This window comes from Protomyctophum bolini, assembly GCF_963924005.1.
Source record: "Protomyctophum bolini genome assembly, chromosome: 7".
Taxonomy (NCBI): Eukaryota; Metazoa; Chordata; class Actinopteri; order Myctophiformes; family Myctophidae; genus Protomyctophum; species Protomyctophum bolini.
The window spans coordinates 28,639,562-28,651,391 of record NC_137868.1 but is presented as its reverse complement, the minus strand read 5'-3'; the positions used below and the strand labels follow the sequence as shown (position 1 = coordinate 28,651,391).

At 42.9% G+C, this 11,830-nt stretch overlaps 1 protein-coding gene across 1 annotated transcript; it reads right to left on the bottom strand.

The window, feature by feature from the left end:
- Positions 1 to 6,185: 6,185 nt before the first annotated feature.
- sox4b (SRY-box transcription factor 4b) lies at positions 6,186 to 10,218 on the bottom strand. Its single transcript, XM_080768873.1, has one exon. It carries the CDS (start codon positions 9,651 to 9,653, stop codon positions 8,421 to 8,423), a length of 1,233 nt encoding a protein of 410 aa, XP_080624999.1. The 5' UTR covers positions 9,654 to 10,218; the 3' UTR covers positions 6,186 to 8,420.
- Between the last annotated feature and the right edge of the window lie 1,612 nt (positions 10,219 to 11,830).

Sequence of the window (11,830 nt, the reverse complement as noted above, 5' to 3'; positions counted from 1 at the left end):
TAACAAAAGTTTATTATACCGCTGTCAGTATAGCCAATTTATATAGGAGACTGACTGACTGGGGAGCATGCGGGGAACAAAGGAAGATATACAATAGCATAATGTTATTATCCTTGACTTGCACATTGTAATTGATAGACATTTTTAAAGCATGTAGACTTTGTTTACCATATATTTTACATCAATTCTGTATATATGTAATCCTTTCCATTTATACATTGGAAAAGTTATGCAAATTGCAAGTTATGCAATTGTTAGATTTTTCTTTATTATATTCTCAAGTTCAGAGAAAATAAAATATTCTCAAACATAATTCATACCAGCCTATATAATTTAACTGGAAAACATGAGCCATAATTGGTTTTACTCATATAATTGTGTAGTTCAGTTAAGCCTAATTTATTCTTCTTCGCTGAAACTAACTGCTTTTCAAAACTACAAATGAAGAGACGACTAGGTAATACTAATACTATGCTGATAACACTGAGCGTGGGGAGTCACAGCCATCTCCCTTTTCCATCCCTTAATCTCCCATGTCCTATCCATGACACATAATTATGTGCTGATGAGAGTCGTTTTGGGGCACAGACAGGCAAGGCAGTTATCCTCTACATTCCTCACTCAGTTAAGCTGACACACAGTCATTGTGTTCTCTCCTTAACCCGCAATTCTTTTCCTATTGCTTTATATTAAGGTAGGTAAAGACATAAAGACAGACCACATGCTAGTCGTGATATAGTTGTTAATAGGCTAACACAATGACGGCAATGCCTGTCACAGAGTTCAACCATGCAGGCTCTTAGCAGGCAGATCTATCTGTCTTCCTGCAGGAACTGCAATTGGTAAATGCATGGCAGAGACAGAGTGGCAGGTGGCCAGGCAGGCAGGCCACCACCCTATAATGTCTGACAGCAAGATACACAAACAGAGAAACACTTATAAGCTTATTTTGTTATGATGACCCCACACCAAAAATATAGCAGATCTACAAGCTCACGTTATCGGATATTTGCTTTGGTGATAAAATATCATAATTATTCTTTTGGCTGGATTTTGGCTCATCTTTTACCTGTCATGTTTATTAGCACTGAGGATTTCACTGTGATTACAATAATAGACGGCAAATAAGGATAACAAAAGACAAGTATAGACCATGTTCATTTTGAGTTCAATTAACAGGATTATTATTATTATTTTGATGTCATAGAATAGATGGAATACGAGAACGCTCGCCCCAAAGCATATAGGCCCGGGTCAAACCTTGGAACGGTCGGACCCACCACGTAGGTCTATTTCTGGTCACCAAAGTTCACTCACTCCAGTCGAAACCAGCGACCTCGGAACGGTCAGACTCACAAATCCAGCAACCTCGGAATGGTCAGGTATTTCTATTCACCAGTCCGGTTTAGTCGCCGGTGTAACTAACTACTGACTAACTTAATGTTAGGGGTTGTAGTCTGTTCTCCCCAAACGGGCCGAATGGTCCGCCTCGTGGGGTGAGTTGTCCCCCGGTGGTATGGTGGGGTGAGTTGTCCCCCGGTGGTATGGTGGGGTGAGTTGTCCCCCGGTGGTATGGTGGGGTGAGTTGTCCCCCGGTGGTATGGTGGGGTGAGTTGTCCCCCGGTGGTATGGTGGGGTGAGTTGTCCCCCGGTGGTATGGTGGGGTGAGTTGTCCCCCGGTGGTATGGTGGGGTGAGTTGTCCCCCGGTGGTATGGTGGGGTGAGTTGTCCCCCGGTGGTATGGTGGGGTTAGTTGTCCCCCGGTGGTATGGTGGGGTTAGTTGTCCCCCGGTGGTATGGTGGGGTGAGTTGTCCCCCGGTGGTATGGTGGGGTGAGTTGTCCCCCGGTGGTATGGTGGGGTTAGTTGTCCCCCGGTGGTATGGTGGGGTTAGTTGTCCCCCGGTGGTATGGTGCGAGCGTTCTGGCCGAAACTGGGGGGGGGTGTTCCTCCACTGGGGGCGAGTCCGCCGAGCCGTCTGCAAAAACAAATGGGGGCGAACATGTTTTGGGGCGAGCGTTCCCCACATACCTTTAAGAGCAGACACAAGAATATGCATGGACACTTACAGGTCCACTTGGTTCTTGCCTCTCAGTGTTAAATGAACATTGGGAATTTGACTGTGCACCGTGCCCCTCCCCCAAGCATCAGAGCTGACCCCTCCTTCCCCTACTGTGGTTTTGCTGGCCCACTGACTCCAGCAGCAGTCGGCCTGCTCAGAGCTGCTCTGGGCCAGTGGCTTTACCTCCCACTGAGGAATCAGCTGAGCCATGCATGAGACTGCACACTGAACAAGCTGCACGCACACACACACATGCAGGCACGCACGCACGCGCACACACACACACACACACACACACACACACACACACACACACACACACACACACACACACACACACTACACACACTACACTACTGAGCTGCTAGATATACGCACAGGCAATGAAGCTGAAAGTTCTAACATTATACTGCATACCGAGGACATGATCTTTGATACATATTTATGAGCGGCAGGTTAAGACACTGAAAAATAAAATGCTAATACAAGCATTTTCAAATGCCTGACAATGGTGACAGTCAGAGAAATTTACTACAGCTTGCATTACTTTATGCGTGTAGTCTTTGTGTTATAGTTAATACCACTAATTAAGCAATTTATTCATGTTCATTCATCAGCTTTTTTATTTCCCTGTCAAAATATCTCCTGTAAAATGGTTCTATTGTGACAAGAGTCCTCCACTGTCCATTAACATTGTTCTGTTGTCTCTGCACTGAAAATTCCTTTTCATTCGTTGCCATTTTGCCAATTTTGGTCCTGAATTATACTTTTATGAAATTCATAGAGAAAGGAACTGAATAAATCTCTTAACTAGAATCATGGTACTAAAAACGGTTTACACTATCCCAAAACCAATTATGAAAATCTGCATAATGAAATCCTGCATATAGCACCTACAGTACAATTAAACATTTATGAAATGTACACTAAAAGCCTTGCTATTTATTTTGTTATTACATTGTAAGTTCACATCCAATTAAGCCATTATAACATGTAAAGGACTGCAGACTGAAACGTCTTGCTACGTATAATAGCTACAGTAAAATACACTAACACATGTACAGTGCATACAGATTGACATTGACAATCTGATCTATATACAGTTTATTATTATTAAAATATTTAAAGATACAGTGTAAAGATAAACTGGTGTGCACACATGCATGTGCGCGTGCACACACACACACACACACACACACACACACACACACGCGCACACACACACACACACACACACACACACACACACACACACACACACACACACACACACACACACACACACACACACTGCAGACAGACATGCTTGTCAGCTACGCTGGAGGGTCCTTGGTTGACTGCTTGCTAAATCAGCCCTTCCCCCAATCCAAGAGTCTGTCTGGAAGCGGGGGAGGGGAGACCATGACTGTCTGAATACCAGACAGCATGCATACAGTACAACAGGCTAGAATAGAACACATTGGCAACATTGCAAACATTGGCATAACTACCTATTATCACTAAGTCAATCCAGGTGGTCCTGTGACAGTGACACCATATGGGTTTATAGCTATATAAATGTATGCCCCCCAACCTGTCATGTACAAATATGTTACTTATAACCATATACTTCTGGCTTTACATGAGAGGATGTGGATAAAATGTATTTCAGAGGGAAGGAAGGAGCTAGACATACCTCTTAAAGCACATGTTATTGAATGCATCCTTTTCATAATGATATAGTTTCTACATACAATCTGGAAAACATCTTTACTCCTGTGCAGCTATTGATCTTAAAACTCCTGTCCTGTGGTCAGTGGCGTCAATTGGTATGGCAAGCTATGGCAGCTGCCATACCTTGGCTCCAAGGGGGGGACAAATGGAGGGAAATATGACCAAAGAATAGGCAAATAACGGCAAAAATGCAAAATGCGCCGTGAGCCTGCCAAACCTTAGCTTTAGCTGAAATAACAGAAGATGTATAACTATACAAACGAAGTCAGCTTGTTTTGACTTGTAAAGAAGCAAGTTTGCTCAGAGAGCATTACAGGTAAATGTCAGTGTCATTGTAAATACTGAGATCAGGCTGCTGTAGAATTCAGATTTAACCACATGAACCCTATAGCGTCCCTATTCTACTCATGTCATAATTGGCAAACATTTGGCAAAAAAGGCAAACATTCAGCAAACATAGCATATCTACAAGCTCACAACGCGTCACACTATACCCCAGCCATCGAAGTAGGATATAGGGTTTAAGTGGTTAACATATAATTGACAGCTATAGTTTGTCTTAATACTGTCCTGTTCACAGCCTTGTTCAGATCCTTGTCATACAGAGTTACTGTAAAAAAGTGTTAATTTGGTGGTAAATCCTCAGTGTTAGTGTAACCAAATGGCCGTGAACTCTCAAAGTTAAATGAACATTGAGGATTTTACTGTATATACCTGCTGATCAAGGTCAGGTCACATATGGCCTTACCAACACATGGCTCATGGGCTCCCTAATCATCACACATGTTCCTATTTGCATTATGCATGCATACATGCATACATACAAACGTGCATGCGCGCGCGTGCACACACACACACACACACACACACACACACACACACACACACACACACACTTGTACATTCTTCGTGTTTAACCCTGCAGGATAAATGTGAAAACATCCAATCTGGGTCATGATAGGGTTAGATCATATTATTGCTTTGTTCTTATTAACCACATGAATCCTAGCATCTCTATTCTGGTCACGTCATAACGGGCAAACATTCTGCAAAAATAGGTGAACATTCAGTGAAAAATAGCAGATCAACAACACGTCACAACTTGCAACACAATGTGAGCTTGTAGATCGCCTATTTTTGGACAAAGAGATTTTGTGTAGAGGAAAAAAGGAGAGGGCCAAGTGCTTTAACAAATGTAGTCCTGAATAGTACACCTTAAGTGAGCACAATTTGTGGCTTTTCCCTAGTGACATTTGTAAAGCTGCTTCATAGCACATGGCTCATGTTTACTTGAGGTCACATGTGCAGCCAAGATCCAAATCAGAATCGCTAACATGTGCCAACACTTCTTTGCTTCATGTTAACATCTATGGGATTTTCAAAAATGTGACCAAATGTATAGGCCTACAGTAAAATTCTTACTGTTAATTTATCAATTTGTAACACAAATTAACTCTTTGTGCACTCAACAGTAAACACAAGTTTATCGTTATCGTATGAGCAAGGGCAGGATTTCCTATAAAGCATACCTTATCACTGAAACCACTTTATCTCCAGCATATAGCAATAAAGCAGTGCTACTTTGATGTTGATCACTTTGGAGACATGACATCACTCTTTGCTTTCAATTGAGATAACAGCTCCCACCTGCCTACTTCCCTTTTCATTTACATGGGAGCCAGCATGGTGCTAATGAAATCAGCCATAAAGCTGGATATCCCAAAAAGAATCTTCCAACAATCTGCCGGTGTTTCTATTAGGTTCGTTCAGTTTTATGAGTATCTAGTAAACCCACTCGTTTTGGATCCAAGTTGAATGAAACTGTAAACTTTGATGGACACAAAAACTACAGCAGAATAGCTTCTTGGGTCGTGGTGTTGTCACATTAATGCAAATGATATCTAGTTTACATTTTCAAATTAACCTCATATAAATGCAATGTTTAATTTGTTTAACATTAAAGGTATGCCTATAGTTCTGTTTTATTCAGCACTATTGTGCTTTTTGTAGAGATGCTAATGGAACTAATGTAGTCTGCTATCAAATAACAAGAGCCATCATCCTCTTTAACAACATTTTGTGTATTCCATTAGAATAACTATTGAACAGATACGTATAGAAACTACATTGACGTTTATAATCAGCAAACTAATCATCAATGAGCACTAGTTTATCCATAAGCTTCATTTATACTGTCAGTAGTCAGTCCACAAGCTTGCAAGCTTGTAGATCTGCTATGGGGGGGGGGGGGGGGGGGGGGTGTAGCTTTTTTTTAATTGCATGCCCAACATAGGGAGAACAAGAAGTTAAAATAAAAAGAGTCAAGAGAACAGTTGTAGGGTTTCAGTTAAAAAGAGTCAAGAGAACAGTTGTAGGGTTTCAGTTAAAAAGAGTCAAGAGAACAGTTGTAGGGTTTCAGTTCCAGCTGATATTTATTTCCTTCCTTGAAAAAAGTTCTGTACACAAGTTTTATATCAACAATCTGACAGGCAGTGAATGGACACAATTTAGCTGGCATGAGTTTCCCCCTTACTCGCCCTTTCAAAAAAGGATGGTTGCTTTTTATGGCATGATTAGAGACAATAAAACAATAATTCTACACAGCATATTGCACAGGATGGATGAAAAATAAAGTTAATATATTTAAAAATGCTTTCATATATATATATAAAAAAAGAGTCCTGAACGACCACCTTAAACATAAGTAAGGGTGTGTAAAAGATAGCAGTTCTAGACAGTGCCTGTCCTTGATAGCAACGACATACATAAACACACAATCTTTTTGCTTTATGATACAGTCAAATATACAAAGATCGATTTCACGTTGAATTCTTCCTCATTTTTTTCTTTTTTCTTAAAAACACAACAGCTAATAACCTGAATCTGAAATACAAATGCTATTCACCATGCCATAAAGATACTAAAACAATTATTAGCTAATAGTTAGCCGACAAGTAGAAAAGATTATATATCCAAATACAATGAGAAACGCAGTACAATTAATTGTTGCGGAACTCAAGTCAGCAATTTGAATAATGCTTGTTGCTGTATGCTTGCTTTGTTGATTGATGCCCCCATTCAATCCAGTGGTTGCTTACCAAATTTTGACATCAATAGAAAAAACACCAGGAAATAATTCAAATTTAAAGCTACAATCTCCTCATTTGTTGTCATAGGCAAAATATCTGACAGGAAATGCACTAAGGAGTGGCTGCTCCAGATACTGATGTTGTTAAATTAACCCACATGTTCCACTGTGTAGAATAAATGTGTTCCTGTGTCTTTAAGAAGCCTGCAGATTTCTATTGTAAACGTGAACGGTAGGCTGGCTGGCTCAGACTGAGAACCAGCCAGCAGGGTATTTAAAACTAGGAAATCCAAAACAGCGGTATTAGTAGGCTACACACCGATTGTTGACACCCCCTTTTTTATATAGATTTGTACAAAAATACACTGAGAAAATAATCAAACTGTTTCCTCTCTTTTTTAAGTGTCCAAAGTCTACATTTAAATATAAAAAGAACTAAAAAAAATGTTTTTAAAACTCTAGCCCTTCGCCTGAGAAGGAAACGTGACAGACAGACAGAAAACAACATGACTTAATGCATACAACACAGAAAATGATAAGTCAAAAATGCTTGGCCCAGTATATAAATACAACATCCCATATAAAAATGGCATCTGAATAAACGTACAAAACAAAGCTCAGAGGATGAAAAATCGGTGAGGATTTCTCTATAATATCTGAAATTAACATAAAACGAATTTTGGTCCTGAATTGTAGAGGATAATAATAAGTGTATAAAGTTCAGCACAGATTTGAAGTTGAGTTTGAATCCTGAAGTTTACAACAGCTGGTGATACTTTTTCATGTCCATTTTAAAAGAGAGGAACCGAACAGAGCGCCACCTATCCATTTAAATAACCCTAACACTACTTAACTGTTCGACAGTCTTAGAAAATCTCAGTACAAGACAGGAACAGAGTTGTAGGCGGCTGTAGGAGGCTATCATGCGTTTTTGCGTTTGTGAAAATATTCGACTTTTGAAAACCCACCTTGTCATAAAAAATCCATTTCGCTGACACCACAAAAACCGTCGCACAACAGTCCTATTTCTGTACCTCTTTAAGTTATGATGAAGTTCACTTGGCGATTTGTAAAAGTTGTGAAAAGTCCCTTTTTCGGTAACATTGATTAAGTAAATGGCAGACCGCGGACTGCCGTCGCTTTAACGTGCAAATCAATCACAGTTGTTCAGTTCAAAACAGTTCAAGACCGAGTGTTTGTTTCAATAGGAACTCAGTCGGTCCTAATCAGAGCATTCACTGATCTCTCTCAGACTCACATCGTGGCAACTGAGCGCCCTCCTCCTGCTTGTGACCGAGTCCCACAGTCCACGATCCAAAGAAATCGCTATAAACGCATGTTATTATTCGCTTTGAAGTTAGTTCATAATCGCACACAGCCCACTGTCTGTGTCTGTATCGGCGATGGGAGCCTTGTTAGGGGGTAATAGTGGTACTTTACTAGTCTGGCATTGTTATGACACAAACTATAAAACTCACTTTACCGAGAATCCCGGTCTCTCCTGTTGTTTTTGCTTGTATTGGACAACATTAGGTCAACCTGTCTTACTCATGTTTACTCAATACGTAAATACCAGATTAGAGATGGTAGACTCCAGCCAATCCCCTGAAATCATCTCGCTGACCTCAGGCGTGCAGTAGTCTGGGAACTCGAAGTGTGAGCCCCCGGAACCGGACTCAAAGTTAAAATCCAAATCCCTGTCAAGAACTGAAGATCCGAAGCTTCCCAGTGACATACTATCAAACCCGGGGCTCTGGTTAACATCAAGCAAGTCGTCTTCGAACTCCTCGTCCTCCGAGGAAGACGAGGAATGCGAAGAGGCGGACGAGTGGGAGCCGGAGGGGGTAGGCGAGGAGACCCGCCGACTGGCGTACGTGTGGCGGCCGTGTCGCTCCGAAGGCGCGCCAGTGCTGCTGGGAGACAGCCCGCCCTCCTCCTTGCCGCTGGCCGCGTCTTCGTACAGGCTGAGCGGGTCGCTGGAGTCCGCCGAGCTGCTGAGGGTCGGACTGGCCGGGACCGCGGCGGAGGATGCGGGGCTGACGCTCATGTTACCCCCGCTGCCGAAAACGTAGACCCGCTTTGGTTTCTTGCTCTCGGGGATCTGCTTGGCCGCCGAGGAAACCGATTTGGACTTGTAGAGCGAGTGGTGGTGCTCCGACGGGTGATCCGAGGAAAATGATGATGCTTTGGTGCCGTTGCTGCTGCTACTACTGGTCCCGAAAAGTGATTTGTGGGGTCTGCTGCTGCTGGGTGATTTGGATCCGCTCTTCCTCGAAGAGGATGATTTAGTGCTGGTGTTGTTGCTGTTGGGACTGTTGCTCAGTTTCTCTCCCTTCTCCCCGTTACCTGGTTTTGAGGCGCTCGATTTCACCTTCTTCCTTGGCCGGTATTTGTAGTCGGGGTAGTCCGCCATGTGCTTGAGCCTCAGCCGCTCTGCCTCCCGGATAAAGGGGATCTTATCGCAGTCTTTGAGTAGCTTCCATCGCTTCCCCAGACGCTTGGAGATCTCGGCATTGTGCATGTCTGGAGACTGTTCCATAATCTTCCTTCTCTCTATCTGCGACCACACCATGAATGCGTTCATGGGTCTCTTGATGTGCCCACTGGGCGTTTTGCACCACGCCGGGTTTTCTCCCAGCTTTTCCCCGGTCGAGGAGGCAGTGGAGCCGGGGGAAGGAGGCGACGCGGCCGCATCCAGGTCCATGCACGCGCCAGAGTCAGAGCTCGAATCCCCGGTGAAAAAAGATAGCGCCTCGTCGGTGTTTTCCGCGTGGCTCATCTTCTGTACCATGCTGCCCAGTCACACAGATACAGGGAGAGAAATGCGTTCGTTCTCTCTCGGCTTCACTTTAGAGCAAACTCAGCTATTTTTTTCCTCTTCGGCTCTGGGTTTGGTAAATTCAGAAAAACGCTCAAAAATACTTAAGTCCTGAGACTAAGTTAATAACTCAGTCCAGTATCCGCTGTTGGCCTTTGAAAAAGGCTAAATGCGTAAAAAGTTAAATGTCCAGGTTCTGCTGGTGATTTTACAGCGCAGACAGCAAAGGTGATGCACTCTCCACTGTGCACTGTGTACCTCTATCTGTGTCTCTTCCTTCTGGCCCTTATAAAGTCTATTTAGTCGTGTGGGACCGAACATATGCGCGCACCACAGCTGCCGAGCGCAGTCTGAGTGCCACACTGGGCGCACTGGCGCTGAAAAGGCGTCCAAGTTTCACACAAAGTATCTAAGGTAACTGCTGTTCTCTGCATAGCCTTGTGCTCTCTCCTATAGGAAAAGCCATGCGTGGGGAGAGTGAGAGAGGGTTTCAAAAACCTAGAGCGAGTTACAGGTTCCGCCTTCCATCTGCAGTAGAGTTGAGTTTCAAGCAGCATTCAGTTTCTCCTCTGCTCGGCTTTATCCCTTTCCAAAGATACAACGGCGATAAAATTCCACCAATAGCACACTGTCTCTACCCTGCCTCTGTGCCAAAACACGCCTCCTCGGCGCCTATTGGTCGAAAAAGGAATCTAATAATAATCAGCGCGTGCAATGAGGAGCCTCATGTCTGACCTCATTCCAGAATACAACGACAAACTTCAAGTTTTTTTTTAAAGAGACATTGGCTTATGTTATTATGGGCCATTTTCTCTTACCACCAAGCCATGTGTATACCATTAACTGACTGCTACATACGATGCGAGTCGGCTTTACCATATGGAAACTTTACATTGAGTAGGCCTACAGTTTGAGTACAGTCTGTACGATTCGGTTGCCTGGGTAATCATACAAAACGTAGTTCGAAATATGAGCCATTTTCCGGCTAGTATTTATTCACAATATCCCTCACAGGTTGTTTATTATCATTGTCAGACAGACTCAGGTGTGTATTATAGCCTTGGTAAACCACGATTTAACCCCCCCCCCCTTTAAAATAATAATATCTGATTCTGAATTCGTAATAGGCTACATATATTTAGACAAGATGCTTAGAATTAAGGTAATTTATATAGGCAATTTATCATAACCCTTAGAGAGATCGAGAGATCGTCCATTGAGCTTTAATAAATAATATATCGTACATCCAGACATTAATCAACAGTTGAAATCTCATTATCTTCAAATGTGTGTGTGTGTTTTGTTTTTTTCCCCGTCTTGTAGCCTACTTGTTGGCAAATATATCGGGCACATGTTCGTAGACACTGCATACTCGTTAGGCGAGTGTGAGAAAATACAGTCAGACTGTACACTTTCTTTCACCATCTCTCTCTCTCTCTCTCTCTCTCTCTCTCTCTCTCTCTCTCTCTCTATCTCGCTCTCCTCTTTCATAAGGCGGAGCTGGGGACGAGGCGGGCGGTCTTTTGTCACATAACACACGCCCAACACTCTCTCCACAGTCCACACACAGCAGAGAAAAGGAGAGAGAGGGGGAGTTGAGAAGCAACCTGCCTACAGACACACGCGCACACAAATAAAACGACTGAGTGCAGTACGCCGGCCACGGCCAGTAGCCTACCCACTACGGTACCCTGCTTCAAATCGGAAAGATCCAGCAAAATAACTCAGCGTTGCAGTGCACTTTACGCATGCGGCATGCATATAGCCCATTTACGCATAAGCCAAATAAATGTTAGACATTAACATTATACTCACGCATGTATACAGAGCGCAAGTTACATATGTATAACTTGCGCTCTACCCGAGAAAGAGACCAATAATCCCATTAATGTACGCCTTTGCGGCCTTTCAGTTATCAACCTCGCCTTGCACGTGTAATAATATATCAGTCATAATAAACCATGAGTTATCCTACTTCTCTTCTTGTCCTGAACAAGCTCTTGTAAACAAGTGTAATGCTTTATTGGGTCGTCCACTCACAATTAACAGTCTTTGTATTGGGTTGTGCTTGAAATGTAGCCTGCAATTCTGCAAACTGTTAATAAATATTTCAATCAATCAATCAATGCTCGACTTGAACGGAGTGAACC